The sequence below is a fragment of the Nomascus leucogenys genome, chromosome 3, assembly GCF_006542625.1.
Source record: "Nomascus leucogenys isolate Asia chromosome 3, Asia_NLE_v1, whole genome shotgun sequence".
NCBI classification, from domain to species: Eukaryota; Metazoa; Chordata; class Mammalia; order Primates; family Hylobatidae; genus Nomascus; species Nomascus leucogenys.
This window is the reverse complement of record NC_044383.1, coordinates 93,636,871-93,664,516: the sequence shown is the minus strand read 5'-3', so window position 1 is coordinate 93,664,516 and position 27,646 is coordinate 93,636,871. Positions and strand designations below refer to the sequence as shown.

At 41.7% G+C, this 27,646-nt stretch overlaps 1 protein-coding gene across 2 annotated transcripts in view; it reads left to right on the top strand.

The window, feature by feature from the left end:
• PDSS2 (decaprenyl diphosphate synthase subunit 2) overlaps nt 1-27,646 on the top strand; it is a 307,454-nt gene that overhangs the window by 210,326 nt on the left and 69,482 nt on the right. For both annotated transcript variants that reach the window (XM_030809530.1, XM_003278917.4), the window contains exon 4: nt 3,859-3,930. In XM_030809530.1, coding sequence (XP_030665390.1) covers nt 3,859-3,930 — 72 coding nt within the window. The remainder of the gene's footprint in view (nt 1-3,858; nt 3,931-27,646) is intronic.

Genomic DNA, 27,646 nt, shown 5'->3' with positions numbered 1-27,646 from the left:
AACTATTTAACATTGATGCTGACTGTTGTATAATCTAAAACAATATTTCAGGATGCAGCAAGTCAGTGTTTCAGAGGTCCCTGATTTTGGTTAAAATGGTCTTTGCATGTGTTCTGGGTTGGGTTTTGTGGTTGAACTAAAACTCACTTTCTTCCAAAATATTTAGGCACACAATTTTAAAAACACCATAATTTTGGTTTCCTTACTATGCTGTTCATCTACCCAAGACTTGTACTGAATATAGCATGATAATCGGGCAGTATGGAAGAAGAATAAGTTAACACTCACTGAAACTTATGTTCCAGATTCTCTTCTAAATGCTCTACGTGTTTACTGTTTAGAGATACTTGCGATATGGCCAACTTAGTACCATTATTTGTTTGATACGACTTGGCAGTTAAGCCTGATGTCATTCAGAATCCAGTATATATAAATCATTTCCAAGCATTAGAGCCCTTCGAGAATCCGAGCTCAGCAGTGTTGCCTTGAATTGACTCAAGCAGGACTTTGCCAGCTGATGGGGTGCTCTACCAGTCATAATGGTTTTGAAAAATGGAAAGTGTTTTATTATAATTCTAGGTATTGAAACCAAAGGGGATTTGGTACAAAAAGTTTCACAAAGAAATTAGCCAGTAGAATTCAGATAGAGGGAAAGGTTCATGTGAAGACAAAAGATAAAAATGAATTACATGAGCAAAGATGTCCCATCAAAATTTACAGAAAAGCAGTTTTCAAGTTTACATGCCTAATTATAAATAATAAGACTTGCATTTGTAAAAGCTTAGAATTATAGGGCTGGAAGAGACCTTAAGGAATCATCTTTTCCAACTCCCTTTATTGCAGTTCATTGCAATGAGTTGAAGAAAATCAAAGCTCAGAAAGATTGATTTGCCCAAATCTCACAATCAAATTATTAGTAGACCTTGGAATAGAATCTAGATTCTGTGGCTGCTAGTATTCTGCTTTTTTTTTTTTTTTTTTTTTTTAACAGTTCCCTAATCTGTTGGGCTTCCAAGGGTAGCTCACATTGAGGCTCTTTTAACCTTTTTTTTTTTTTCTTCCCCTAGTAGAAAGTGTTTGCTTGCCCCATGGGCCTGAGAAACAAAAGTCCTAGAATCTTTCTCAAGGTTGCACTTATCTAGAGCAACAGGACTTCAGCTCTCAGCCCCAAGAGGTCTGGCTTTTAGGCCTCTGGATTCTCCTTTGGCTGCCATTATTCCTGCCAGCACTTTGAGTTGCCTGAACGTGTCATTCCTCAAGAATCTGAGAGGGGAAAATGTTATTAACCAAGTGTTTTCTTAAATATAAATGTAGCAGTATCTAAACAGGTGAATATCTGGGATAATACGCAAAAAAAAATTCAGATTATTAAATGAGCTTACCAAATTGTGAGTGGCTGGTAGCCTTGTGGTCTTTCTAGAAATATTTGCAGTTTTAAGGAAGGGTGATACTTAAACACATCTTTCTTTCTTTTTTTTTTTTTTTTGAGACGGAGTTTCACTTTTGTCACCCAAACTAGAGTGCAGTGGTGCTGCGATCTTGGCTCACTGCAACCTCCACCTCCTGGGTTCAAGCGATTCTCCTGCCTAAGCCTCCTGCCATGCGCCACCATGCCCAGCTAATTTTTGTCTTTTTTTTTTTTTTTTTTTAAGTAGAAACAGGGTTTCACCATGTTGGCCAGGCTGGTCTCGAACTCCTGACCTCAGGTGATCCACCTGCCTCTGCCTCCCAAAGTGCTGGGATTACAGGCATGAGCCACTGCGCCCAACCAAACACATCTTTCTTTGGTATAATTTTAAAAATAAACATTTCAGGCAATGGAGAGATTGATATGTGCACTGGGTAAGTCACCCTTATCTGGAACAGTTTCAACTTCTTAGGCTACTCTTGCTTTTTATAATCTCTTTCCTTCCTCGACTTGTTAACTCAAAGAAATCTAAAGCTTTTTCCTTAATGGGTTGTCATTGGCTATGGAGGTGGAGGTGTGTTCTGTTCAAGTAAGTATAGCCATTTGTAAGTACAGGTCATTTATAAATTATGAACTTGTAAGGACAGGTTTACTCAATGAGAAAAAGAGTCAGAGAACAAAATGTTCTTGTTGCTTCTGCCTGGTCTGGAATTTCAGGGAAGTAAAGGAACACTCTGGTTATCCAGAGCCAGATCCACTGTTAAAAGTTCATGCCATCATTTTGACATTTAGCGTCAGACTTTCTCTTTGTAAATCCCTCTTCACGTTACCAGTGCTGGTCTCAGAGCTCAAACTGTTTCAAAACCATAACATTTCTTAGTGAGTGATTGATCTGTATTATGTGTCCAGCCATCAGGGGGATCTTGGGATGTTGCTTGTGTAAACCGTAATCCAATCTGATGCTGTGCGTTTAGTTACAGTCTTTCATAGACCTATTGGCGATACTCAGTCCTCCTGGATTTGGGAATAGGGCTTATCTGATACCTTCAGGGGGAAAAAAATCCATTCATTTTTCTCTCTTTCCCACTTAAATAACTCAACTCATGTGGTAACACTGTAGGATCATTGTCCTTCCAGTTCCTCTGCAGCTCATATTGCTACAATATTTCTTAAGTATTTGGTTACCTAAAGGACAATGTGATTTAAAAAAAAAAAAACTTTGTATATGTCTTACAAATTAACCCATCTGCAAAGAGCTAGGAAAAAAATATGCCTTTAATCAGCAAAAATTTCGTATCAGCAGTTCTGTGTATGTTATGTAGTATAAATGTAAATATATAAATTTGGAGAATGCTCATGTGTTAAAATGTTAAAGCAAATCTTTCTACAAATTAATGTCATTTGCCTCTAAGAAAATGTTTATTAAACCCAGGGTACCTGAGATTGAAGTATCTTGTTGTTTGGGTCTGTATTCTTTGGCTTAATAATGTCTTCAATTACAAGAATGATAAAAGCTGAAACAAAATCCTTTAATTCAATCAGAATGGAGCTGAATTTTCGGAAGCAAAGAGTGGAAATCTGATACAGGACTGCATAACATAGGAAGTTAAATATACAAGATATTAAGACTTGTAAGAAGCGGATGGGGTTGCCTTGAGGAATTCTTATTTGAAATGGCTACATTGAACATTATCATAAATACCACTATTTTATCCTCTCAAATTAAGATGCTTTATGCAAACTACTCTAAATTGTACAGTAGTTCCAAAGAGACCATTTATTGTTTTCTGCTTGTTTTACAGCCTGGAACAAGTTCAAAGCTTTTGATTTCACTTGATTTAAAAAAAAAAAAAAGTCTCAGCCTTGAAAAATAATACAGGTTTGATGAATATGATTTCAGTATTGCAGTTCTGTAAAAATTTTCAGTGTTTGTGGTACATTTGACCCAGGGACCCCACAGTAAATATATCCACAGTGCATTTTAAGTGTAACAGAATGAACATATTTGAAAGGTTAGCCATTCTTTTGCTTTTGCTTTTTTTTCTGTAGTAAGTATGAAAATTAGCATTGTAATTGCTCCCAGAATGGGAGTACTGAAAAAGTATCCACCTGACAGAAATAAACATGCAGAAAATAAATTGAGTTAAGATTTCATTAGTTATCTGAAATGTAAGTTTATGTTCAAAATGGCTATTACTCGATTTTCATGTATATTAGTTAAATGCTATGCTTATAAGATTTTTTTTTGGCTTGAATTATGACTGAAAAAATTTGGATCACAGCTTTAATATCCAGGTGGGCAATGCCATTTACTGAGATCTTGGTGCATAGCCCCATTTTTTCTGTCAAGCACAGATTCTGCCTTGCCACTGAGCCTTCTGAAGCATTCTGAGGCAACAATAGAGATATATTTAATTTTTTTTATTTTTATTTTTCTTCCTGCTTTTTAGGTTGTGGAACTTTTAGCAAGTGCTCTTATGGACTTGGTACAAGGAGTATATCATGAAAATTCTACTTCAAAGGTAAAGGATTTCAGAGTCATAAAATGTTATGTCATAAACCGTCGCGGTAAAACTAGCATAACGAAAATGTCATTCTTGTTTTGTGTTTAAATTGTCCATGGCTTTTTTTTTTTTTTTTTTTTTTTTGATTAGTGTTTTGGCTACAAATTCATGGCCATACGCTTAGTACATAGCAGATTTAGCCAATTAAAACAACCTCTTATCCTCTGGCTGGATTCACAGTCTGTTCAATCTGCAGCAGCCCAATAGACACTGGGATGCTTCTGGCTAGCAGGTAGCAGTGTCACAGGCAGGCAGGCTGGAAGAGCAGCTCGTGCTGAGGCAGCTGGGCCCATCTTTTCCCCAGAGGAAGGGTCCTTCCATGTCACAGAGGAGTGGACCTTGATCCTAAGAGGATGACTGTTGGGGAGGTGGGATGGGAGTGTCTTTTATATACAAGATCCAGAATTTACTGCATTATTAGATTCTTTATGATAAGAAGTGGGATGATTGCACAGTTGGATTATTTTGATTAATTTTATAGGTCTAGAATTAATTTTTTTGACTCATTTAGCAGGACATCTCAAGAAAGATTAGGTTTTATTTCCTTAAAATGCAGTTATTTCATTTCGGTAGGATATTAGATGTGAAGTAATTGCTTCATTGACCACCACCATCATTTAACATGGTAGATACTATTATAAGGGGCTCCTATCTTAGTGTTTCATTATTCTAACTTCTTTAGCTTCTGTATTAGCAAGATTTCACTCGCTTCAAATTAGAAAAGGTATGCATGTATGCACATCTTAAGCTTTTTGACATTTTCATTTGAAAAAAGAAAGATAAATTTTATTAGAAGTGAAACATAGGGCATGAGCAACTTGGATAAGAAATTTAAAATTTAAAAGTATAACCCAGGGACTCTGGGTGGTTTAGAGACTGGTTAGTAGAATATGAAGAATTGCACTTTGGACATCTGCCAACATTTGGTTCAAGTAACCACAGTTCCTAGTAGGCACATCTAGCCTCACCTAAGCAGCATATTGGTATGCAGAGACCTCACAGGATGGATGACCACAGTGGACCTTTCAAAGACATGCAAGTTCACTACTATGCATGAAGGTTAATATCTGATTGTAAAATGGGTGACTACTGGTCTAGTTCCACTTGTAGAAAGTTACCTTGTATAGACAGTATGATGAAGATGACAACAGCTAAGCAAATAACCCTGTAGTAAGTGATTTGCCTGTGTTTCTTCATTTAATCTTCACAGAAATCCTGAGAGATAGATACTACTGCTATCCCCATTTTACAGATGTGAACACTGGGGTTGAGAAAAGGTTAAGTAATTTTCCCAAGGTCACACAGCTTGTTAGCTCTCAAGGATTTGAAGTCAAGGGCCCAGACTCTTTTTTTTTTTTTTTTTTTTTTGAAACGGAGTTTCGCTCTTGTTGCCCAGGCTGGAGTGCAATGGCACGATCTCAGCTCACCACAACCTCAGCCTCCTGGGTTCAAGGTTCAAGGGATTATCCTGCCTCAGCCTCCCGAGTAGCTGGGATTACAGGCATGTGCCACCACACCTGGCTAATTTGTCTTTTTAGTAGAGACAGGGTTTCTCCATGTTGGTCAGGCCGGTCTTGACCTCCTGACCTCAGGTGATCTGCCCACCTCGGCCTCCCAAAGTGCTGGGATTACAGGTGTGAGCCACCACACCCAGCCCAGGATGGGGGCATGGCAGATCACAGTGGTCTTGGAAAATGCAACATTTAGGCACAAAAGCAGGAGTGCCTGTCCTCAGGCACTAGGTCTGTAGGAGTGGAGCCCCAGCCAGGGACCTGCCTTTCTCTACCCAGCACTTCCCGGTACCCTCTCCCATATCATCTGTACTTTAGTGAAACCTGATTTGATAGCATCTGTCTGCCATACCTGAGATCCCACTCTGTGATCATTACAGTGACCAGTTCTGGCTGTTGAGACACTGTCTTCCCTTGGGGTATTTCCAGGGTGTTCAACTTAGTTCCATATAAGATATTTATATTTTACAATTAAATATGTTAATTTTTACATGAAAGTGTTATTGTTGGTTTTAAGGTTCTTAATTTATCTACTCTTACCATTTGTCCACTATAATAAGCTCAGTTCATTAATAATTGTGTGACCATGTTTTAAGTACTTTTTATGTCAGGGAGACCTAACAGCTACGACAGTTAATACCTAGATAGCCCTTTACAGTTTGCTTATACTTTCTTTGTACACAATCACCTATGAAAAGGGGGACATTTGTTGGTATTCCCATTTATAGAGGAAAAGCCTGAAATTCAAACATAACAAATGGCAGGAAAGCATAGTGTCTGAAAATTGTTTGTTAATATATTAACATGTTTCACAGTTCATAATGAACCCAGGTTTTTCTTGACTCTAAGTCCCATGCTTTTTCTAATATTTTTAATGTGTTTCTTCCTGAAAAAGATAAAAGAAGAAGCAACAAAGTCTTTGAAGAGCTGTTGATTGTACTTGAACCACCACTTAGCAAGCACCAACTGCTGACTTTATTTAAATACAGAGATTCAGAGGAATGCTAACCTTCATTAGCTACATTTTATTAAAGAGACTCTATAGCATTGCTTCATTCATCTCTTTCCCTGCCACCTCCTCATAGCCCTTTTTTAAGCAGTTAAATTTCTGAAAATAGCCAAACCATTTAAAGAGCCATTCTTTTTTAATAATGGAAACAGGATGGCGTGGTGGCCCAAGCCTGTAATCCCAGCACTTTAGGAGGCTGAGGTAGGAGGATCTCTTGGGGCCAGGAGTTCAAGACCAGCCTGGACAACATGGGAAGACCCCATATTTACAAAAAATAAAATAACTGGGCATGGGGGCCCATGCCTGCTTAGGATGCTGAGGCGAGGCAGGAGGATCACTGGAACCCAGGAGTTTGAGGTTAAAATAAGCTGTGATCGCACCACTGTACTCCGCCCTGGGTGACAGCAAGACCTTATCTCTTAAAAAATAATAATTTTTGGCCGGGCGCAGTGGCTTACACCTGTAATCCCAGCACTTTGGGAGGCTGAGGCGGACGGATCACAAGGTCAGGAGATCAAGACCATCTCATCTCTACTAAAAATACAAAAAAATTAGCCGGGCATGGTGGCAGGCACCTGTGGTCCCAGCTACTCGGGAGGCTGAGGCAGGAGAATGGTGTGAACCCGGGAGGCGGAGCTTGCAGTGAGCCAAGATCGCGCCACTGCACTCCAGCCTGGGCGACAGAGCAAGACTCTGTCTCAAAATAATAATAATAGTAATAATTTTTAAAAAAAGAATGGAAACAAAAATGCATAGTTGAACTGTAGTAGTGGGAGTGCTGCTTGATGCCTCCATTTGTGCCTCAGGTCTAATTTGGGTTAACCACATTTCCCTTCCTAACCAGAAAAATTCTGTCTTTTTTACCTGAGTGTGCTTACCATTGCAATGGCTCTTCAGAATTTGGTTTTTCTAACAGCCCAAGAAGTACTTCAGATGCCAGAGAGAGCACTGCCCCCACATGGAGTGCTTTCAGGGTTTTCATGTTCTGGCAGGACTGGGAAGCAGCCACAAGCGGAGGTCATGTGGGAAGAGAGGCTCCTCTGTGGATCTCTGTTGCACAACCTCCGTAGCCTTGGGCCAATTTAGTACACAAAAGAATTTTTTTGTGATTGAAAAGAAGCTGCAAACCATTTCATCTTTCTAGGGGTAAGAGGATACAAAAGCAGTCTGTTTTCTATATGGCAGCTTAATGCAGTGGTGAAGATCCTGGGTAGTAGGAAAATAGCTTTCTGTTAAGTAGCATATATGTGACTAAGGTAGATGCATAGCAACAAATGAAAGGGAATTGGAACTGGAGACATTAGAAGTCACTTTCTCCAAAAGAAGTTTGTAGAGCAGCTGGGTGTGGTGGCTCACGCCTGTAATCCCAGCACTTCGGGAGGCTGAGGCGGGCGGATCACGAGGTCAGGAGATCCAGGCCGTCCTGGCCAACACGGTGAAACCCTATCTCTACTAAAAATACAAAAAATTAGCTGGGCATGGTGGCCGGCGCCTGTAGTCCCAGCTACTCGGGAGGCTGAAGCAGAAGAACGGCATGAACCCTGGAGGCGGAGCTTGCAGTGAGCCGAGATCTCGCCACTGCACTCCAGCCTGGGGACAGAGTGAGGCTCCGTCTTAAAAAAAAAATAAAAAGAAGTTTATAGAGCAATTACCTAATTCTCCTTAAAGCTGTGAAAATTTGCATGACTTATATTACTAATACTTTTTTTTTTCTTTTTTACAGAGCCTCGCTCTGTTGCCCAGGCTAGAGTGCAGTGGCGCAATCTCAGCTCACTGTAACCTCTGCCTACCCGGTTCAAACGATTCCTGTGCCTGAGACTTGCAAGTAATTGGGACTACAGGCACACACCACCATGCCTCACCAATTTTTGTATCTTCAGTAGAGACGAGGTTTTGCCATGTTGGCCAGGCTGGTCTTGAACTCCTGGCCTCAAGCGACCTGTCCTCCTCAGCCTCCCAAAGTGCTATTACTTATACTGTACTAAGTAAGTTGAATTATAGTTATATAAACATACAAAATAGCTTAGGAAATTCATCCTTTGTTCTATCCATTGAAATACATTTTCATTTTTGCATTGGCTAGTTTGTGAACCATTTCTTCATTATAATAAAAATTAGCCATTCTGCTTTCTTTAGTGTTTATAAGAAAATATCTCCCCTCTCTGCTTTTTAAATGTTAGCTAATTGAAGAAAGAAGCATTTGAAATAGAAAATTTGCTTTTTTTTTTTTTAATTTTTATTTTTTAAGAGGTAGGGTCTCGGCCAGGTGCGGTGGCTCACGCCTGTAATCCCAGCACTTTGGGAGGTGGAGGCAGGCTGATCACCTGAGCTCAGGAGTTCGAGACCAGCCTGGCCAACATGATGAAACCCCGTCTCTACTAAAAATACAAAAAAAAGCTGGGCTTGTTGGTGCACGCCTGTAATCCCAGCTACTCGGGAGGCCGAGGCAGGAGGATCACTTGAACCTGGGAGGTGGAGGTTGCAGTGAGCTGAGATTGAGCCACTGCACTCCAGCCTGGACAGAGCGAGACTCCCATTTCAAAAAAAAAAAAACAAGGTAGGGTCTCACTCTATCACCCAGACTGGAGGGCAGTGGTGTGATCCTAGTTCACTGAAACCTTGAACTCCTGGGCTCAAGCAATCCTTGCCTTTGGAGTAGCTGGGACCACAGTAGCCTACCACCATGCCTGGCTAATTTTTTAAAACTTTTGTAGAGACAGGGTCTCCCATACTGCCCAAGCTGGTCTTGAACTTCTGGCTTCAAGCTACCCTCCCTCTTCAGCCTCCCAAAGTGTTGGGATTACAGATATGAGCCACCATGCTCAGCTGGAAAATTGCATTTTAAATGGCCAAGAGTTCCCCAGTTAAGCTGTTTTATATATTACACTCATGTTACTTAGTGTACTCACTAAACATTTTACATTTTTACAAAATTGACTTTGGATTCACAGACCTGTATATCTAAATTCTAATTGTCTTATCATTTTAACTTATTTTCTGATTAGAAACAGGCCAGGCATGGTGGCTCATGCCTGTAATCCCAACACTTTGGGAGACCGAGGTGGGCGGATCACTTGAGGTCAGCAGTTCTAGACCAGCCTGTCCAACATGGTGAAACCCTGTCTCCACTAAAAATACAAAAATTAGCTGGGCATAGTGGCACACACCTGTAATCCCAGCTACTTGGGAGGCTGAGGCAGGAGAATCACTTGAACTTGGGAGGTGGAGGTTGCAGTGAGCCGAAATCATACCACTGCACTCCAGCCTGAGCAACAGAGCGAGATTCTGTCTCAAAAAAAAAAAGGTAGAGTACATGTTTATTAAATAATAATTGAAAACAGAAAAAGGTCAATAGGAAAATAAAAATTATTTTATAAAACCATCCCTCAGAAATGAATCATGATTATGTTTTAGTATATTTCTTTCTAGATTTTATTCTGTATTTCTCTCAATTTTGAGTTGTTACTGTATATAACACTTTGCATATTGATTTACTTCCCAGCATAATCATTTTTGTCATTAAAAGTCTTCAAAAATATAATTTTAATGATTGTTTAATATTTCTTCACATTGTTATACTGTAATTTACTGAACCATTTCACATTTTGGGGGCATTTACTTTGTTTCCAATTTTGTGTTTGTTTGGTTTTTGGTTTTTGGTTTTTTTTGAGACAGAGTCTCTCTCTGTCATCCAGGTTGGAGTGCAGTGGCACAATCTCGGCTCACTGCAACCTCTGCCTCCGGGGTTCAAGAGATTCTCCTGCCTCAGCCTCCCGAGTAGCTGGGATTACAGGTGTGTACCACCATGCCCGGCTAATTTTTGTATTTTTAGTAGAGACGGGGTTTCACCATGTTGGCCAGGCTGGTCTCGAACCCCTAACCTCAAGTGATCCTCCCACCTCAGCCTCCCAAGTGCTGGGATTACAGGCATGAGCCACAGTGCCTGGCCTGTTTCCAATTTTCTTTACTAAATTAAACAATATTGTGATAACATCTTAATGTATATAACTTTGCTCAATTTCATACTATTTGCTAAAAAAAATTTTTTTTAAATCCTGAAAGTAAGATTCTTGAATCGAGAAGAGTATTTTCAGTATACCTCTGTGCAGAAAAGGATTACTGTCCTGAGAAAAACCTGCTTATAAGGTTGATCCTTGGCTAGCATCGGAGAAGCTGGATTTTAGGAGTGTTCCTACCATCCTCCAAATGATAAGAATGGCTTGCAGTGCCTAAACTGTTTACAAACAATATGGTTTATACTGAATACCTGCTTTCCTTCTAGGAGTCTGGAATTTTGCTACATGCTAGGCAGAAAATGCCTAATGACCAGCCCTAATAAAAACCCTCGAGGACCACTAAGTCAGTCTCCAGTAAATCTCCGTGGTAGACAATATTTCATACATGTTATTACAGCTCATTCTTGGAGGAATTAAGCACACTCTGCATGACTCCACTGAGAGGGGATTCTTAGAAGTTTACACCTGGTTTCTTCCAGACTTCACCCTATGGGGCTTTCTCTTTTTAGTGGTTTTGCTTTGTATCCTTTCACTGTAAAAAAAAAAAAGTCATTACAATGAATTTGACTATATGCTGAGTAACATCTGTCATCCCAACAAATCATCAAACCTGGGGGTGGTTTGCAGATCCCGAACACACTCATTTTCTGATTCTTTATTGTTTATTTTCCACCCACTCCTGCTCCTTCCTGGGGAATTTAATCAAGGTCCTCCACAAAGGCAGTGTCTCTGACTCATGTTGGTGTTGAGATGGGGAACAAGACACCTCTTTCCTGTCTCCAGAGGTTCAGCTCTTATTGGCTTGGCCTCAGTCTCAGGAAAGAGAGACGGTTTTAAAAGAGAATCCAGTTCTCTTGGGAAAGAACTGGTTTTAACAAGTGACTTAAGTTGCAAAGATCCAGTCTATTTTTTTCAAGCACAGATTATATTAATACTTTCAGTATCAGTCAGTGGATTATAATGATGAATATCATTATGTTTTTGTGGGGCTAGATAACTTCTGTCCTTCTGTCCATTTATTTTCTTTTTTTTTTTTTTTTTTTCCAGAGACGGAGTCTTGCTCTGTAGCCCAGGCTGGAGTGCAGTGGTGTGATCTTGGCTCACTGCAACCTCCGCCTCCCGGCCTCAAGCGATTCACCTGCCTCAGCTTCCCAAGTAGCTGGGACTACAGGCATGCACCACAGCGCCTTGTATTTTTTTTTATTAGAGGTGGGGTTTTAGTGTATGTTGTCCAGGCTGGTCTCAAACTCCTGACCTCAGGTGACCTGCCCACCTCGGCCTCCCAAAGTGCTGGGATTACAGGTGTAAGCCACTGTGCCTAGCCCATTTGTTTTTCTTTATGCTTATCTTCTTTTCACTCTCAGGCAGCTTTCAAGTAAAGTATAAAAATAAGAGGCCAGGGCTGGGTACGGTGACTCATGCCTGTAATCCCAGCACTTTGGGAGGCCAAGGCAGGTGGATCACCTGAGGTCAGGAGTTTGAAACCATCCTGACCAACATGGTGAAACCCCGTCTCTACTAAAAATACAAAATTAGCTGGGTGTGGTGACAGGTGCCTGTAATCCTAGTTACTTGGGAGGCTGAGGTGGGAGAATCGCTTGTACCTGGGAGACGGAGGTTGCATTGAGCCAAGATCATGCCGTTGCACTCCAGTCTGGACAACAAAAGCAAAACTCCATCTCATAAATAAATAAACAAATAAATAAATAAAAGAGGCCAGGAGTGGTGGCTGATATCTGTAATCCTAGCAGTTTGGGAGGCCAAGGCAGGGCAATCACTTGAGCCAAGGAGTTTGAGACCAGCTTATGCAACATGGCAAGAACCCATCTCTACAAAAATTAAAACATTAACCAGACATGGTGGTATGCCTGTAGACCCAACTACTTGGGAGGCTGTGAGACAGAAAGATTGCTTAAGCCCAGAACGTTGAGGCTGCAGTGAGTATATGCCACTACACTTCAGCCTAGGTAAGAGAACGAGACCCTGTCTCAAAAAAAAATAAAATAAAATAATACAGTCCACTAGGAAGTTAAGGATTGTCTTCTACCTGCAAAGCCCTGTGCTGCCATCTAAAATGTAGTAAAAAGAGCCAAATGATTTTTTCCCATTAAGAAAAATAACAGGAGGATAATGTGAACAAGAACTCACATCTAGTTGGGGAAATCAGAAAAGGCATCAAAAAGAATGTTACATTTGAGATGGACATTAAAGATTGGGAAGATGTCTATAGATGGAGATGTATGGCATTCCAGGTAGAGGAAATAGCATGATGAATGGAAAGAAAGCATATTTGAGATCAGGGCTTCCTTCACTTAGGAGTAAAGGAATAGTGAAAAGTAATATTGCAAAAGTAGGTGTTTATAACACATGGTAGAAGATCTGTAATGCCAGAATGTATTATTTTCCTTCTTCCTAAAAGATTTCTTTTAACCTTGCTTATAAGACAGGTCTGCTAGTAATGAACTCTTTTTTTTTTTTTTTTTTTTTTTTTTTTTTTTTTTTTTTTTTGAGACAGAGTCTCACCGTGTTGCCCGGGCTGGAATGCAATGGCACAATCTCGGTTCACTGCAACCTCCACCTCCCGGGTTCAAACAATTCTCCTGCCTCAGCTTCCTGAGTAGCTGAGATTTCAGGTGTGAGCCACTGCATCCAGCCAGTAATGAACTCTTTTAGCTTTTGTGTGTCTGAAACATATGTTCACTGGATATAGAGTTCTAGGTTGACAATTTAGTTTTCCTTCAGTATTTTTAAAGATGTTGCTTCATTGTCTTCTTGCTTTTATTATTTTTAACAGGAAAGCTACTGCCATCTTTATCTTTGTTCCCGTAGTCATAAATAGGTTATCATGTGCTTTCATGTTCTTTTTTTCATGTTTCTTTTGCTTGGGATTCATTGGCCTTCTTGGTTCTGTGAGTTTATTGTTGTCGTAAAACTTGGAGGAAAAGTTATTATTTCTTCAATTTTTTTTTCTGGCTTTCCTTTTCTCCTCTTTTATAGGGACCTCAATTACATAGTAGGCTGCTTTAACTTGTCCCAGAGTCACTGATTATTCTTCTTTTTTAGTATTTGTGTTTCATTTTGGATCATTTCAGTTGGTGTACATTCAAGCAGATCAGTTTACATGTTCTGTGTTTCTACTTAATATGCTCAGTGTTTCTTCTAGCTCCTTGGCCGTATGGAATATAGTTATGAAAACTGTTTTAATATCCCTGTCCACTAATTATATCATCTGTGTCATTTCCTGGGTTGGTTTCAATTGACTGATTTTTTTTCCCTCATTATGGGTTGTATTTCCCTATTTTTTTGCAACTTGGTTATTTTTGGTTGGGTGCCAGACATTGTGAAATTTATTTTGTTGGATGCTAGATAGTTTTGTATCACTATAAATATTCTTGAATTTTCTTCTTGAATGTAGTTAAGTTACTGAAAACAGTTTGATTCTTTCAGGTGTTACTTTTAACCTTTATTAGGCAGGACTGGAATAGCATTTAGTCTAAGGCCAATTTTTTTCACTATTAAAGCGAGACCTTTCTGAGTTCTTTACTGATGCCCTATGAATTTTGAATTTTTTTACTCTTGACTTGTGGAACAGGAATTATTCCCAGCCCTGTGTGATCTCTAGGGATTGTTTCTGCTGTTCCTTCTGGGTGATTCTTTCCCCAGACTTTAATAGTTTCTTTGTACCTATGCATTGGCAATACTCAGCCCAAGACTTTAGGGAGGATCTGTGTTTACCTTCAGAGCTCTCTCTGCAGCTCTCTCTTCTTGCATACTCTGCCCTATGAACCCTAGCCCCTGATTAACCCCTTCGGCTTCTCTAGACGTCCAGGTTCACCTTTTCAACTCAAAGGTAGTTTCCTCTGCATCCTGGCATTCTCTCCAGGCAGAAGCTAGAACAATTATGAAACTCATCTCATTTATTTCCCATTTCTTGAGTGTCACTGTCTTTTGTTGCCTGATTTCAAATGGCTTATAACTTTTGTTTCAGATATTTTCTTCAGTTTTTAGCTCTTTCAAGCAAGAAAGAAAACCTCATCCCTTTTGCTCCATCTTGGCTGGAAGTGCTAATTTTCAGGACTTTTAAAAATTTATGTTATAATGACTTTTATAAAAATAACAAATATAACATTTCCCTCCTATAAATTTTATGGTGCTATTGCATCGCTGGTACCCTAAGTGCATGTTTAGTGTGTCTATTGGGTACATTGGCCATGGGAATAAGAAATCAAAAATGACACCGATGTTTTGCATCTAATTGACCAGAAAACCTGATTATATAGTTGCCAGCCAAAGATTGGTTTTAGAGAGAAGCAGGTAAGTTTAGTTGAGGTCGAGTTAATGTTGAGATGCTGGCAGACTCTCCAAATGAAAGAGTAAAGAGCTCCAGAAAGATGATTTGGGAATTCATCTTTGTAGACTGATAGGCAAATATTTTTAGGTAGACAAAAAAAAAAAAAAACTAGTAAGATAAAAATAGAGCCAGGCGTGGTGGCTTACACCTGTAATCCCAGCACTTTGGGAGGCAGAGGTGGGTGGATCACCTAAGGTCAGGAGTTTAAGACCAGCCCGGCCAACATGGTGAAACGCCGTCTCTACTAAAAATACAAAATTAGCCAGGCATGGTGGTGCACACCTATAGTCCCAGCTACCTGGGAGGCTGAGGCAGGAGAATCGCTGGAACCCAGGAGGTAGAGGTTGCGGTGAGCCAAGATGGCACCATTGCACTCCAGCCTGGGCAACAAAGCGAGACTGCATCTCAAAAAAAAAAAAAAAAAAAAAAGATTAAAATAGGATGGAGAATTGGAGAATATGGAAAGGAAGTTGGAGTGATTATCTACCAGGCTTTACTGTAATTGGACTTTGAATTTGACACTGTTTCTTCCCAAGTAACACCAAAAGAAAAAATATATTCTGAGTTTTTCATTATTTAATTACTAATGCTACAGATAACTTATTTTTATTTTTATGTTTTTTAGAGACAGAATCTCCCTATGTTGCCCAGGCTGGTCTTGAGCTCCTAGCCTCAAGCAATCCTCTTGCCTCAACCTCCCAAGTGGCTGGGACTACAGGCGTGTGCCACTATGCTAGGCTCTGGAAATTCTAGATTAATTGTTTCTCTTTGGAGTCTTTATTTCTTTTTACATTTATATTTATTAATTTAGAGACAGGGTCTCACTCTGTCACCCAGGCTAGAGTGCAGTGATGCAATCATAGTTCACTGCAGCCTCAGACTCCTGGGCTTAAGGGATCCTCCTACCTCAGTCTCCCAAGAAGCTAGGACTACAGTTGTACACCAGCACACCTGCCTAATTTTTTAAAATTTTTGTAAAGGCAAGGTCTCCCTTCCTTGCCCAGGCTGGTCTGGATTCCTGGCCTCGGGTGATCCTCCCATCTCAGCCTCCCAAAGCACTGAGATTACAGGTGTGAGCCACCACTCCTGGCCTCTCACTGGATTCTAATTAAATTGTTTGTTATCATGAATCCTATAGTACCCATAGAGCTATATTAGGCAGTTTTGGTAAAGTGTATATTAGTAATCTTGTACTGAATTTCTGCTGTGTGAAGAGTAGCATATTGAGTACTCCTGGAACATTCAAAACAAAGCAATAAAGAACACAGACCAACCCTCAAGGATCTGATGATGCTTACAGGTCGTAGGAAATACATGCACATGAAGCCACAGGAGAGCAATTTTCCCATAAGACCACATGTAAAATTGTAAGGAACAGACTATAAATGTAGGAGAAAGTGCAGCATTAAGAATTCACAATGTTTCAGAGGGGGCTTCTTGGAAGATGTAATTTTAAAGCTGAGTCCTTAGAAGATACAGTAGAAATGAATCAATAGAAACTATTGGACCAAGCGTAGTGGCTCACATCTGTAATCCCAGCACTTTAGGAGGCCAAGGCAGGAAGATTGCTTGAGCCCAGGAGTTTGAGACCAGTCTGGGCAACATGTTGAGACTCTGTCTGTACAAAAAATTTTTTTGATTAGCTAGATATGGTGGTACATGCCTGTGGCTCCTTGGGAGGCTGAGCCCAGGGGGTCGATGCTGCAGTGAATAGAGGTCGCGCCACTGCACTCCAGCCTGGGCGACAGAGCAAGACCCTGTCTCAAAAAAAAAAAAAAGAAAGAAAGAAAGAAACTATTGAACTTTGTTGGGATCAGGAAATTGTCATTGAGCATTAGCTGGGAAGTCAGATTTGTTTATTTATTCATTTAATGTGTCTTTTGAGCATCTGCTGTGTGGCAGGTACTGGAAATACAAGTGCTCAGTGAATGAGACATCTTTGCCCCCATGGAGCTCACATCTCAGTGGAGAGGCCAACTATAAATAAGAAATCACATGAATAGATGAACAACAGAAATAACTGGAAGCAGTAACTGTATGGGGGAGAACTAAATAGAGAGAAATGATAGTGAAGGATTGAAGGAGTTACTTTAAATTGGATGTTCGTGGAAGGCCTGTTTTAGGAAATAACATTTAAGTTGAGATCTGAATGACAAAAAAGCAGCTAACTATGTTGGGGGAAAAAAACTTTCCAGGAAGAGAAAGCAACTCCAGCAAAGGCCTGAGGAAGGAATTGCCTTAATCTGTCCAAGGAATAGAAAGAAGGCCCACCCAGGTGGAGCATGGTGGGTGAATAGAAGAGTTTCTGGGGAGGCCGAGGTGGGAGAATCACTTGAACCAGGAGTTCGAGGCTGCAATAGTTCAATTTCAGAGGGGCAGACAGGTGTTATGAAAATATATGTAATACAAACATGAAAGTGCTTTGGACACAGGTTCAAATAAATTTAACTAAGGAAAGGAATCTATCATTCTGTTTTAGTTATTACACTAGGACTGCTCATTCAACAAATGTTGAGTACCTATTACGTGCTAGCAACTGTGCTAGACAAATCAGGTACCTGTGTCTTGAGAGCTGAGATAGAGACAAAGGTACAATGGGAGCTGGGGTTAGGGCTTTACTAGGGAAGGGTGATAATTTTTTTTTTTTTTTTTTGAGACAGAGTTTCGCTCTTGTTGCCCAGGCTGGGGTGCAGTGGCGCCATCTCGGCTCACTGCAACTTCCGCCTCCCGGGTTCAAGCAATGCTCATGCCTTAGCCTCCTGAATAGCTGGGATTACAGGTGTGCACCACCACACCCAGCTAATTTTTGTATTTTTAGTAGAGATAGGGTTTCACCATGTTGGTCAGCCTGGTCTCTAACTCCTGACCTCAGTTGATCCATCCACCTCGGCCCCCAAAGTGCTGCGCCCAGCCAGGTGATAATTTTTAAAGGGAGAAATAAGTCAGTGGATAGATCTTGAACATTTGTATTGAGGAATTTGGATTTAAAATAGTAAGCAGTAGCAAATAGCCATAGGTTCTTATACAGTAAGATCTTTGATAAAGATTATGTAGAAGCTGTGAATAGGATAAATTGGAAGCCAAAGAAATTAGAAGCAGAGAGACCAGCTGGAGGAGCGTTGAAATAAAAACAGGTGTGAAGCAACAGACGAGATTGTTGGCAGTGGAAACAAGTGTAGGGCAAGGGCCCAGGAGTTCAGCAGGTATCCTACCTTTCAATTTATTAAGTCATTTACAACTGATGTCTCCTGTTTTATTACTCTTACTGTGTATTTTGTGGAACTGAGTCAACATCTGCCGTCTTTTAACCTGTTCTTTGCATTTCACAGTCTTTTATTTCGATGCTAAGCCCCTCCAAAACAGCATTTTCACGTGAGACTTATTGCATTGCACAAAAATATGGTTTAAAAAGTAATTGATAATAATTAGGAGTATAGGGTATTTTTACAGGTTCATTTCAGTCTCTTTGCAGAAAATAGCATTTCTAGTCCGTCATGAGAGGCCCCAAGCTAAAACAGCCCAGTTTAGCCATTCCTGAATTCTTTAAAAAAATTTTTTTAATTTAATAGAGATGGGGTCTTACCATCTTGCCCAGGCTGGTCTCAAACTCCTGGGTTCAAGGGATCCTCATGCCTTGGCCTCCCAATGTGCTAGGATTACAGGCATGAGCCACTGTGCCCCGCCTCCTGAATTCTTAACCTACAGAAATTGTGAGAAAATAAATGTTTACTCTTGCTTTAAACCACTAAATCTGGGGTCATTTTTTTCGCAGCAGTAGATAACTTATGTACACATTCATGCCCTTTGCCATGTCACTGTAATGTCCTCCCACTATGGGCAGGGTGTACTTACCTGTCCTTTAACTCTGGGCTCACTTACTTTGACCAGTAAGAGGCTTTCTTGGGCCTGTGTCGTCACTATGAGAAAAACATGCCCTGGCTAGTCTGCTGGTCCGGGAAGAGTGAGAGACCCTTGGAGCAGAGCCTCTCCAGCCAACCTAGAGATGTGCAGTGAGAGGCGGAGCTACCAGTCTAGCTGAATCTCAGCTGATCCAAAGACACTGAGCAATAATAAATGAGTTGTTTGAAGCCCCTGAGTTTGGGGGTACCTTTATCAATAGTAAACTGGAGTCAGATGGATTAAGAGATTTGTGGGGAACTGGTGGTCTAGGCCAAGCGTGAGATTAGGGAGCTGGATTAAAGAGTTTAACTGGAGGCTTCTAGCCTGAGGACCTAAGTCCTACCCTCCAGGGCTAGGAACAATTTAGTAACTGGAATGTCAATCCTCCCTAGGCTGGAGAGGGCAAAGGTTTGGTAACTTGGAGTTTCAGGAAAGCCATGTCAGGGCTGTTCATGAAGCACCTACAGTGGCTTTTTTTTTTTTTCTTCAGTTTTGTAGTTTGTAGTGATTGAATTTGCAGGATCAGCACAAAGTCATTGCAAAATCTTTACTCCTTGTTTTTGCCAGCACCAACTTTGACCTTTGCATCTCCCTGGCCAACTTCATTCTGTTCTTGCTCAGCTTTTTTGTTTCTTGAGGTCTTCTTCTTCTCACACAGGCTATATCTTTCAAGTCCATATCTGGGTTCACATTTCTTTGCATAATCCAGCGAGTCATAAATCATGCAAAAGCCAGTTTTCTTGCCGCCACCAATGTGAGCTCTGAATCCAAATATAAATATAACATCCAGTGAGATTTTGTACATTTTGGTGAATTTTCCCCAAATTTCTACCTTAGGTTCTGTTGCCCTCCAAGGATAAAGGACATCAATGACCATTTGTTGTATTTCCATTGAAGTAGTTAGTCAGTTGGTCATGAAGTTCCTGGACCAGATAGTTACCATAGAGTTCCTGATGATAGTAGATCCGCCAGCAGCCAGAGAGGACTACAGTGTTCATATGTAGACATTATTGTACATGTAGGCATACAGAAGCACAGAGTAATAACAAGGGAAGATCGGGGCTTTGAGACTGTTGCCATAAAAATGGATGAAGGTGGGCAGGGGAGGTCGACTAGAAAGAGGCAATCAGTGAGTTTCAGTTCAAAGAAGCTAATAGACCCTACCAAAGTAGAAGGGGGTTTATATTGAAAGTTTTATTTAGTAGATTAGAAATAGGAAAAGTGAGGCCGGGCGCAGTCGCTCACACCTGTAATCCCAGCACTTTGGGAGGCCGAGGCGGGTGGATCATGAGGTCAGGAGTTTGAGACCAGCCTGGCTTATGGTGAAACCCCGTCTTTACTACAAATGCAAAAATTAGCTGGGCATGGTGGTGCACGCCTGTAATCCCAACTACTCTGGAGGCTGAGGCGGGAGAATTGCTTGAACTCGGCAGGTGGAGGTTGCAGTGAGCCGAGATCGTGCCATTGCACTCCAGCCTGGGTGACAGAGGAAGACAACGTCTCAAAAAAAAAAAAAAAGCAGAAATAGGAAAAAATGTATTTTTTTTTCCCTTGGAGTTAAAAATGTCTCAAGTATATATACATGTAAAAGCTGTTTTTTTAAAAAATGTATATTCTAAGAGATTTAAAAGTAAAACAATGAGTGCTGTATAAAAGCATTAAGATACTCTGAGGTGTATTTCATTGGTCAATTTACTCACAACCTGTCCCTCACATTGTACCCAAGGCATGTATTAATGAGCTAATAAAACATGTCATGTCATGTTTTATTGATTGCTGGGCATCTGTTCAAGCTTCTATCACTCACAAATAAAGACTTTGAAGATGCTGGTGGTGATAATAAATACCTTATTTTTACTGGCATCCTTTTTTATAAAGTAACCACAGTCATAAATCGTTCGATGCAAATAAAAATATTGAATTTATTCAGATTTAAAGACTATTGAGAGGAGTTTGTTTCTTTTGTTTATTTATTTATTTATTTTGAGACAGAGTCTCCCTCTGTCGCCCAGGCTGGAGTGCAGTGGTGTGATCTCTGCTCACTGCAACCTCTGCCTCCCAGGCTCAAGCAATTCTCGTGCCTCAGCCTCCCGAGTAGCTGGGATTACAGGCATGCACCACCACACCCGGGTAATTTTTGTATTTTCGGTAGAGATGAGGTTTCACCATGATGGCCAGGCTGGTCTTGAACTCCTGACCTTAAGTGATCCACCCACCTCAGCCTCCCATAGTGCTGAGATTACAAGCATGAGCCACCATGCCCAGCCTTGAGAGTAGTTTAAAATGGTTGTTTTAGTTATGAAATGCATCAAACATGTAAGTATGTATGGTAGATATCTACAGTGTGAAGGATAAAAATAAAAAGGCACCCACAGCCACACTTAAGAAATAGTACTGGTGGCCGGGCGCAGTGGCTCATGCCTGTAATCCCAGCACTTTGAGAGGCCGAGGTGGGCAGATCACGAGGTCAGGAGTTCGACACCAGCCTGGCCAGCATGGTGAAACGCTGTCTCTATTGAAAATACAAAAATTAGCTGGGCACGGTGTTGCATGCCTGTAATCCCAGCTATTCAGGAGGCTGAGGCAGGAGAATCACTTAAACCTGGGAGGCAAAGGTTGTAGTGAGCCAAGATTGTGTCATTGCACTCCAGCCTGGGTGACAGAGTGAGACTCTGTCTCAAAAAAAAAAAAAAAAAAAAAAAAAAAAAAAAACAAAGAAAAAAGAAATAGTACTGGCTGGGGCACGGTGGCTTATGCCTATAATCCCAGCACTTTGGGAGGCCAAGGCAGGCAGATCACCTGAGGTCAGGAGTTCGAGACCAGCCTGGCTAACATGAAGAAACCCCATCTCTACTAAAAATACAAAAATTTGCCAGGTGTGGTGGCAGATGCCTGTAATCCCAGCTAGTCGGGAGGCTAAGGCAGGAGAATCGCTTGAACCCAGAAGGCAGACGTTGCAGTGAGCCGAGATCATGCCATTGCACTCCAGCCTGGGCAAAAGAGCAAGACTCCCATCTCAAAAAAAAAAGAAGAAGAAGAAGAAATAGTACTATAGGCTGGGTGCAGTGGCTCACGGCTGTAATCCCAACACTTTGGGAGGCCGAGGTGGGCGGATCACCTGAGGCCGGGAGTTCAAGACCAGCCTGGGCAGCATGGCAAAACCCCATATCTACCAAAAATACAAAAATTAGCCAGGCATGATGGCTGCATACCTATAGTCCCAGCTACTTTGGAGGCTGAGGCAGGAGGATCACTTGATCCCAGGAGGTGGAGGTTGTAGTGAGCCAAGATTGTGCCATTGCATGCCAGCCTGGGTGACAGAGCAAGACTCTGTCTCAAAATAAATAAATAAATAAATAGTACTATATATATATATATATATATATATATATATATATATATATATATAAATCCACAAAATGTTTTTATTTAAAGGAGATTTAAAAGTAGCAAATATCCTCCTTTGTATAGTGGTGAGTATCCCTGCCTGTCTTGTGGGAGACCAGGGTTTGATTCCCTGATGGGAAGCAATTTTTTATTTTTGAGACGGAGTTTCACTCTTGTTGCCCAGGCTGGAGTGCAGTGGCACAATCTCGGCTCACTGCAGCCTCTGCCTCCTGGGTTCAAGAGATTCTCTTGCCTCAGCCTCCCAAGTAGCTGGGATTATAGGCGCTTGCCACCACGCCCAGCTAATTTTTTGTATTTTTAGTAAAGACGGGGTTTCACCATGTTGGCCAGGCTGGTCTTGAACTCCTGGCCTCAGGTGATCCGCCCACCTCGGCCTCCCGAAGTGCTGGGATTACAGCTGTGAGCCACTGCGCCTGGCCTAGCAAATTTTTTTAATTAAAAAAATAAAAGTAGCAAATGTTTTCTGAAGTATACATGTTAGAAATCAAATATAGGAGTATTAGATTAAATATGCAAAGTGGTAAAGTGAAGGTTGATATACATATTGAGAAGGCAGAGAAACTATTGGTGACTAAGAAACCTTAGTATGTATAGTGGCCCTTTTGATTAAGTAGACCCTCAAATTTAGAGTGGATCTAGTTGGTGAATGTTTTTATTTGTTAAATGTCTAAATTGAATTTGTACACCATTTGGAGGCACTCTAGGTTACTTACAAGTATCACAGCAAAATATCTTAAAAGGCAGTTTATTTGCCTGAGAGATGAAACATCACTATTAGGCATGTAAAGTGTTTAATAGAATACCATTCTGATCAAAGGACAAGAGTAAGCCATTCAGAAAATGAAACCCAAGCCTTCAATTACCATCTGTCTATAGGCTGGTGAGTCCCAATTTTTATCTCCATCCTGGGTCACTGCTGGGCTCTGGAGCTAAATATTTAACTGTTTTCTCAACACCTCCACTTGGAGTTCTCACAGGCATCTCAGACTCTGGACATCTAAGACCACATATATGATCTTTCCCTTTGAAGCCATCCCATTGTTCTCTATCTTCATAAAAACATCACCATTCGGCCGGCGCGGTGGCTCACGCCTATAATCCCAGCACTTTGGGAGGCCAAGGTGGGTGGATCATGAGGTCAGGAGATCGAGACCATCCTGGCTGACACGGTGAAACCTCGTCTCTACAAAAAATACAAAAAAATTAGCTGGGCGTAGTGGCGGGCGCCTGTAGTCCCAGCTACTCGGGAGGCTGAGGCAGGAGAATGGCGTGAACCCAGGAGGCAGAGCTTGCAGTGAGCCCAGATTGTGCCACTGCACTCCAGCCTGGGCGACAGAGCGAGACTCCGTCTCAACAAAAAAAAAAAACCAAAAAACATCACCATTCATTCAGATTTTCAAGTCAAAAACTTGTGAGTCATCCTTAATACTTCTGCTCCTTACCAGGTTCACCTGGTGCCTGCCTTACTCTTCCATATCACCACCTTCGCCAGAAGCATAACTGGGAGGGAGCAGAGAAGGAATTTCTCTTTGGAGCACTGTCTTTAAAAGTAGACTCTGGGCCCAACGCAGTGGCTCAAGCCTGTAATCCCAGCACTTTGGGAGGCCGAGGCAGGCAGATCACTTGGTCAAGGGTTCAAGACCAGCCTGGCCAACATGGTGAAACCCGCCTTTACTAAAAGTATAAAAATTAGCCAAGTGTGGTGGCACACAACTGTAATCCCAGCTACTCAGGAGGCTGAGGCACGAGAATTGCTTGAACCTGGGAGGCGGAGTTTGCAGTGAGCCGGAGTTTGCAGTGAGCCAAGATCGTGCCACTGCACTCCAGCCTGGGTGACAGAGTGAGACTCTGTCTCAAAAAAAAAAAAAAAAAAAAAAAAAGGTGCAGTGGCTTACACCTGTAATCCCAGCACTTTGGGAGGCCAGGGCGGGGAGATCACTTGAGGTCAGGAGTTCGAGACCAGCCTGGCCAACATGGTAAAACCATGTCTCTACCAAAAATATTTAAAACATTAGCCGGATGTGGTGGCGGGCACCTGTAATCCAAGTTACTTGAGAGGCTGAGGCAGGAGATTCGCTTGAACCCAGGAGGCAGAGATTGCAGTGAGCCGAGATTGTGCCCCTGGGCAACAGAGCAAGACTCTGTCTCAAAAAAAAAAAAAAAAAAGGTAATTAAAAAAAAGGCTGGGCTCAGCTGGGCCAGGCGCAGTGGCTCCAGCCTATAATCCCAGCACTTTGGAAGGCCGAAGCAGGCAGATCATGAGATCAGGAGTTCAAGACCAGCCTGACCAACATGGTGAAACCACATCTCTACTAAAAATACACAAGAAATTAGCTGGGCATGGTGGCACACACCTGTAATCTCAGCTACTCAGGAGGCTGAGGCAGGAGAATCGCTTGAACCCCAGAGGCGGAGGTTGCAGTGAGCTGAGATCACGCCACTGCATTCCAGCCTGGGCGACAGAACGAGACCCCATCTCAAAAAAAAAAAAAAAAAGAAGTCCAAAATCCTGAAAGTGATCCAAAAGACACTTACATAGTCTGACCTCAGTCTGTCCCTCCAGCCTCACCTTCTACCATTCTCACCGTCACTGTCTGCGTATCAGCCCTAATAGCTGATCCACAGACATCCTTCTCTGTGTGGGCCATCCTTGCAGCCTGGAACACACTTCTCCATCTCCTTCACTATTTACCCCTTATTTATCTTTCCTATGTCAGCTCAAGTGTCATGTCCTCAGGGAAGCCATCTCCAGAAACCCTAGTCTCAGCCAAGTTCTTTTATTCCATGTGGTCATAGAAGTATGTTCATTTTCCCGCATCAGAAGTATCTCAGTTTATAATTATATTTCTTTTTTTTTTTTTTTTTTTTTTGAGATGGAGTCTCGCTTTTTCACCCAGGCTGGAGTGCAGTGGCGCAATCTCGGCTCACTGCAAGCTCTGCCTCCTGGGTTCACACCATTCTGCCTCAGCCTCCCGAGTAGCTGGGACTACAGGCGCCTGCCACCACGCCCAGCTTATTTTTTTGTATTTTTGGTAGAGAGGAGGTTTCACCATGTTAGCCAGGATGGTCTCGATCTCCTGACCTCATGATCCGCCCACCTCAGCCTCCCAAAGTGCTGAGATTACAGGCGTGAGCCACCGTGCCCAGCTATAATTATATTTCTTTGTGTGGTTATCCAATTGTTTGGCTTCCCCATTAGACTGTAATAACTATGAGAGCAAGAACTCTCATAGTTTTGCTCACTGGCATGAGTACTTACTTACCTTGCACATAGAAGATATTCAATCTTTTTTTTTATACTCAGTGAATCTTTAATAAATGAACAAATTGAGGAAGAACAAATGGCTAATAAATGAAATGTCTTCCCAAGTTTAAATGAAGTGTCACTTTTTATCCGAAAAGTAAAACAATAATTCTACTTAATGGCAAGATAGTCTCAAACTTGGTTGGTTAGTATGCAGATCAAAAGAATTTTTCTAGCAAACAATTTGAAAGAATGTTTTAAGAGATTTTTATATATTCAGATCTGTTGACCCCAATAATTCTAATCACAGGCTTCATCTGCGGTAGCCAGCCACCAAGATCACCCCGAATTAACCCCACCTCCTTGTATGCCTTGTGCAAACCCTTCCTACATTGTGCTAGAGTTGATCTGTGTGACCAATAATATAGAGTGGAAGCAATGGTATGTTACTTCCAAGATTAGGTTATAAAAGATAGTGAAGAAGGCCAGGCACAGTGGTTCACGCTTGTAATCTCAGCACTTTGGGAGGCCAAGGCGGGCAGATCACAAGGTCAGGAGTTCAAGACCAGCCTGACCAACACAGTGATACAAAAATTAACCGGGCATGGTGGCACACGCCTGTAATCCCAGCTGTTCAGGAGGCTGAGGCAGGAGAATCACTTGAACCCGGGAGGCGGAGGTTGCAGTGAGCCCAAGATCGCACCACTGCACTCCAGCCTGGGCAACAGAGCGACACTCTGTCCCAAAAAAAAAAAAAAAAAATTATATATATGTATAGTGAAGCTTCCTTCTTCCTTCTTGGGTGTGTTCTTACTCTCCTGGATCACTTGCTCTAGGGAAGCCAGCTGCCATGGCACGTGAGTGGCCTGTGTGGCAAGAACTAAAGCCTGCTGCTGACAACCATTTAATTGAGCTTGGAGCAGATTCTTCAGCCCCTTCATATGACTGTAGCCCTGGCCAACAGCATGACTGCAACCTCATGAGAAACCTTGAGCCAGAACCAGCCGGCTGAGCCATTCCTGGATTCCTGACCCTCAGAAACTGTGAAATAATAAATGTCAGTTGTTTTAAGATGCTAGTTTGTTTTGCAGCAATAGATAACTAATACACCATCCTAAGGAAATACTTACATGTTCTAGCAGTTGTTAATGTTGGCATATCTAGACTTCGTATAGTGTAACCATTTTTTATCTTAGGGAGTAAATTCATTGGAATGCTTTCAGCAGCAAAAAAAAATGGAAACCCCAATTAAATAGACGTGAATATAAGTGAAGATATATATTTTACTCTATATATATTTTACTCTAACTGAATATGCAGAGGTAGTCAGACATCGGGGATAGTTTAACATGACAACTCAGCGCTATCGAAGCCCTCTCTGTCCGTGCTCTGCCTTCCTTACTGTTGTCTTTATCATCAGCTTGGTAGCAGTTTGGCTACAGTAGCCCTTGGTATGTCCTGTCAAGACAGGGCAACATCTAGAGGAAACGACTCCCACTTCTACGTGGGTCTTTCCTAGGAGCTCAGTGGTGGATTTCCTTCATATCTCTTAGGCTAGAATTGGATGATATATCCTTTCCTAAATTAATCATTAGCAGGAGCAGTGAATACCTGAAGAAAATTACGGTTTTATTAGTAAGCAGGGAGAGGAGAGAGAAATGGATCCTGGATGAGCAACTGTCCTGTCCACAATAAGGAGTGATCTTGTTTCACTTTTTGAGCAGCTCATATTGTTCTTGCTTCTCGATCCCCACTTTACCTCATCCTTGCATACCTAGAATACAGCATTCAATGCATGGGGATGGTTTCAGGATGAAACTGTTCCACTTTGGATCATCAGGCATTATGGAGCAGGCAACCTAGATCCCTGGCATGCACACTTCACAACGGGGTTCACATTCCCGTGAGAATCTAATGCCCCTGCTGATCTGACAGGAGGTGGAGCTCAGGCAGTAATGCTCGCTCACCCACCGCTCACCTCTTGCTGTGTAGCCCAGTTCCTAAGAGGCCACAGAATTAGTACCAGTCCATGGCCTGGAGGTTGGGGACCCCTGCTCTAGACTCTGGGATTTCTTCAATGGGTAATATTAAAGGGCTTGATTTACAAGTTTAAATGCTTTTGGTGGGCGGGGGGCGGGGGCGGGTACATAGATGTCATTCACTCTTAAATACAATCTACTTTTTTTTTTTTCCCCCCGAGACAGGGTTTTACTCTGCTGCCCAAGCTAGAGTGCA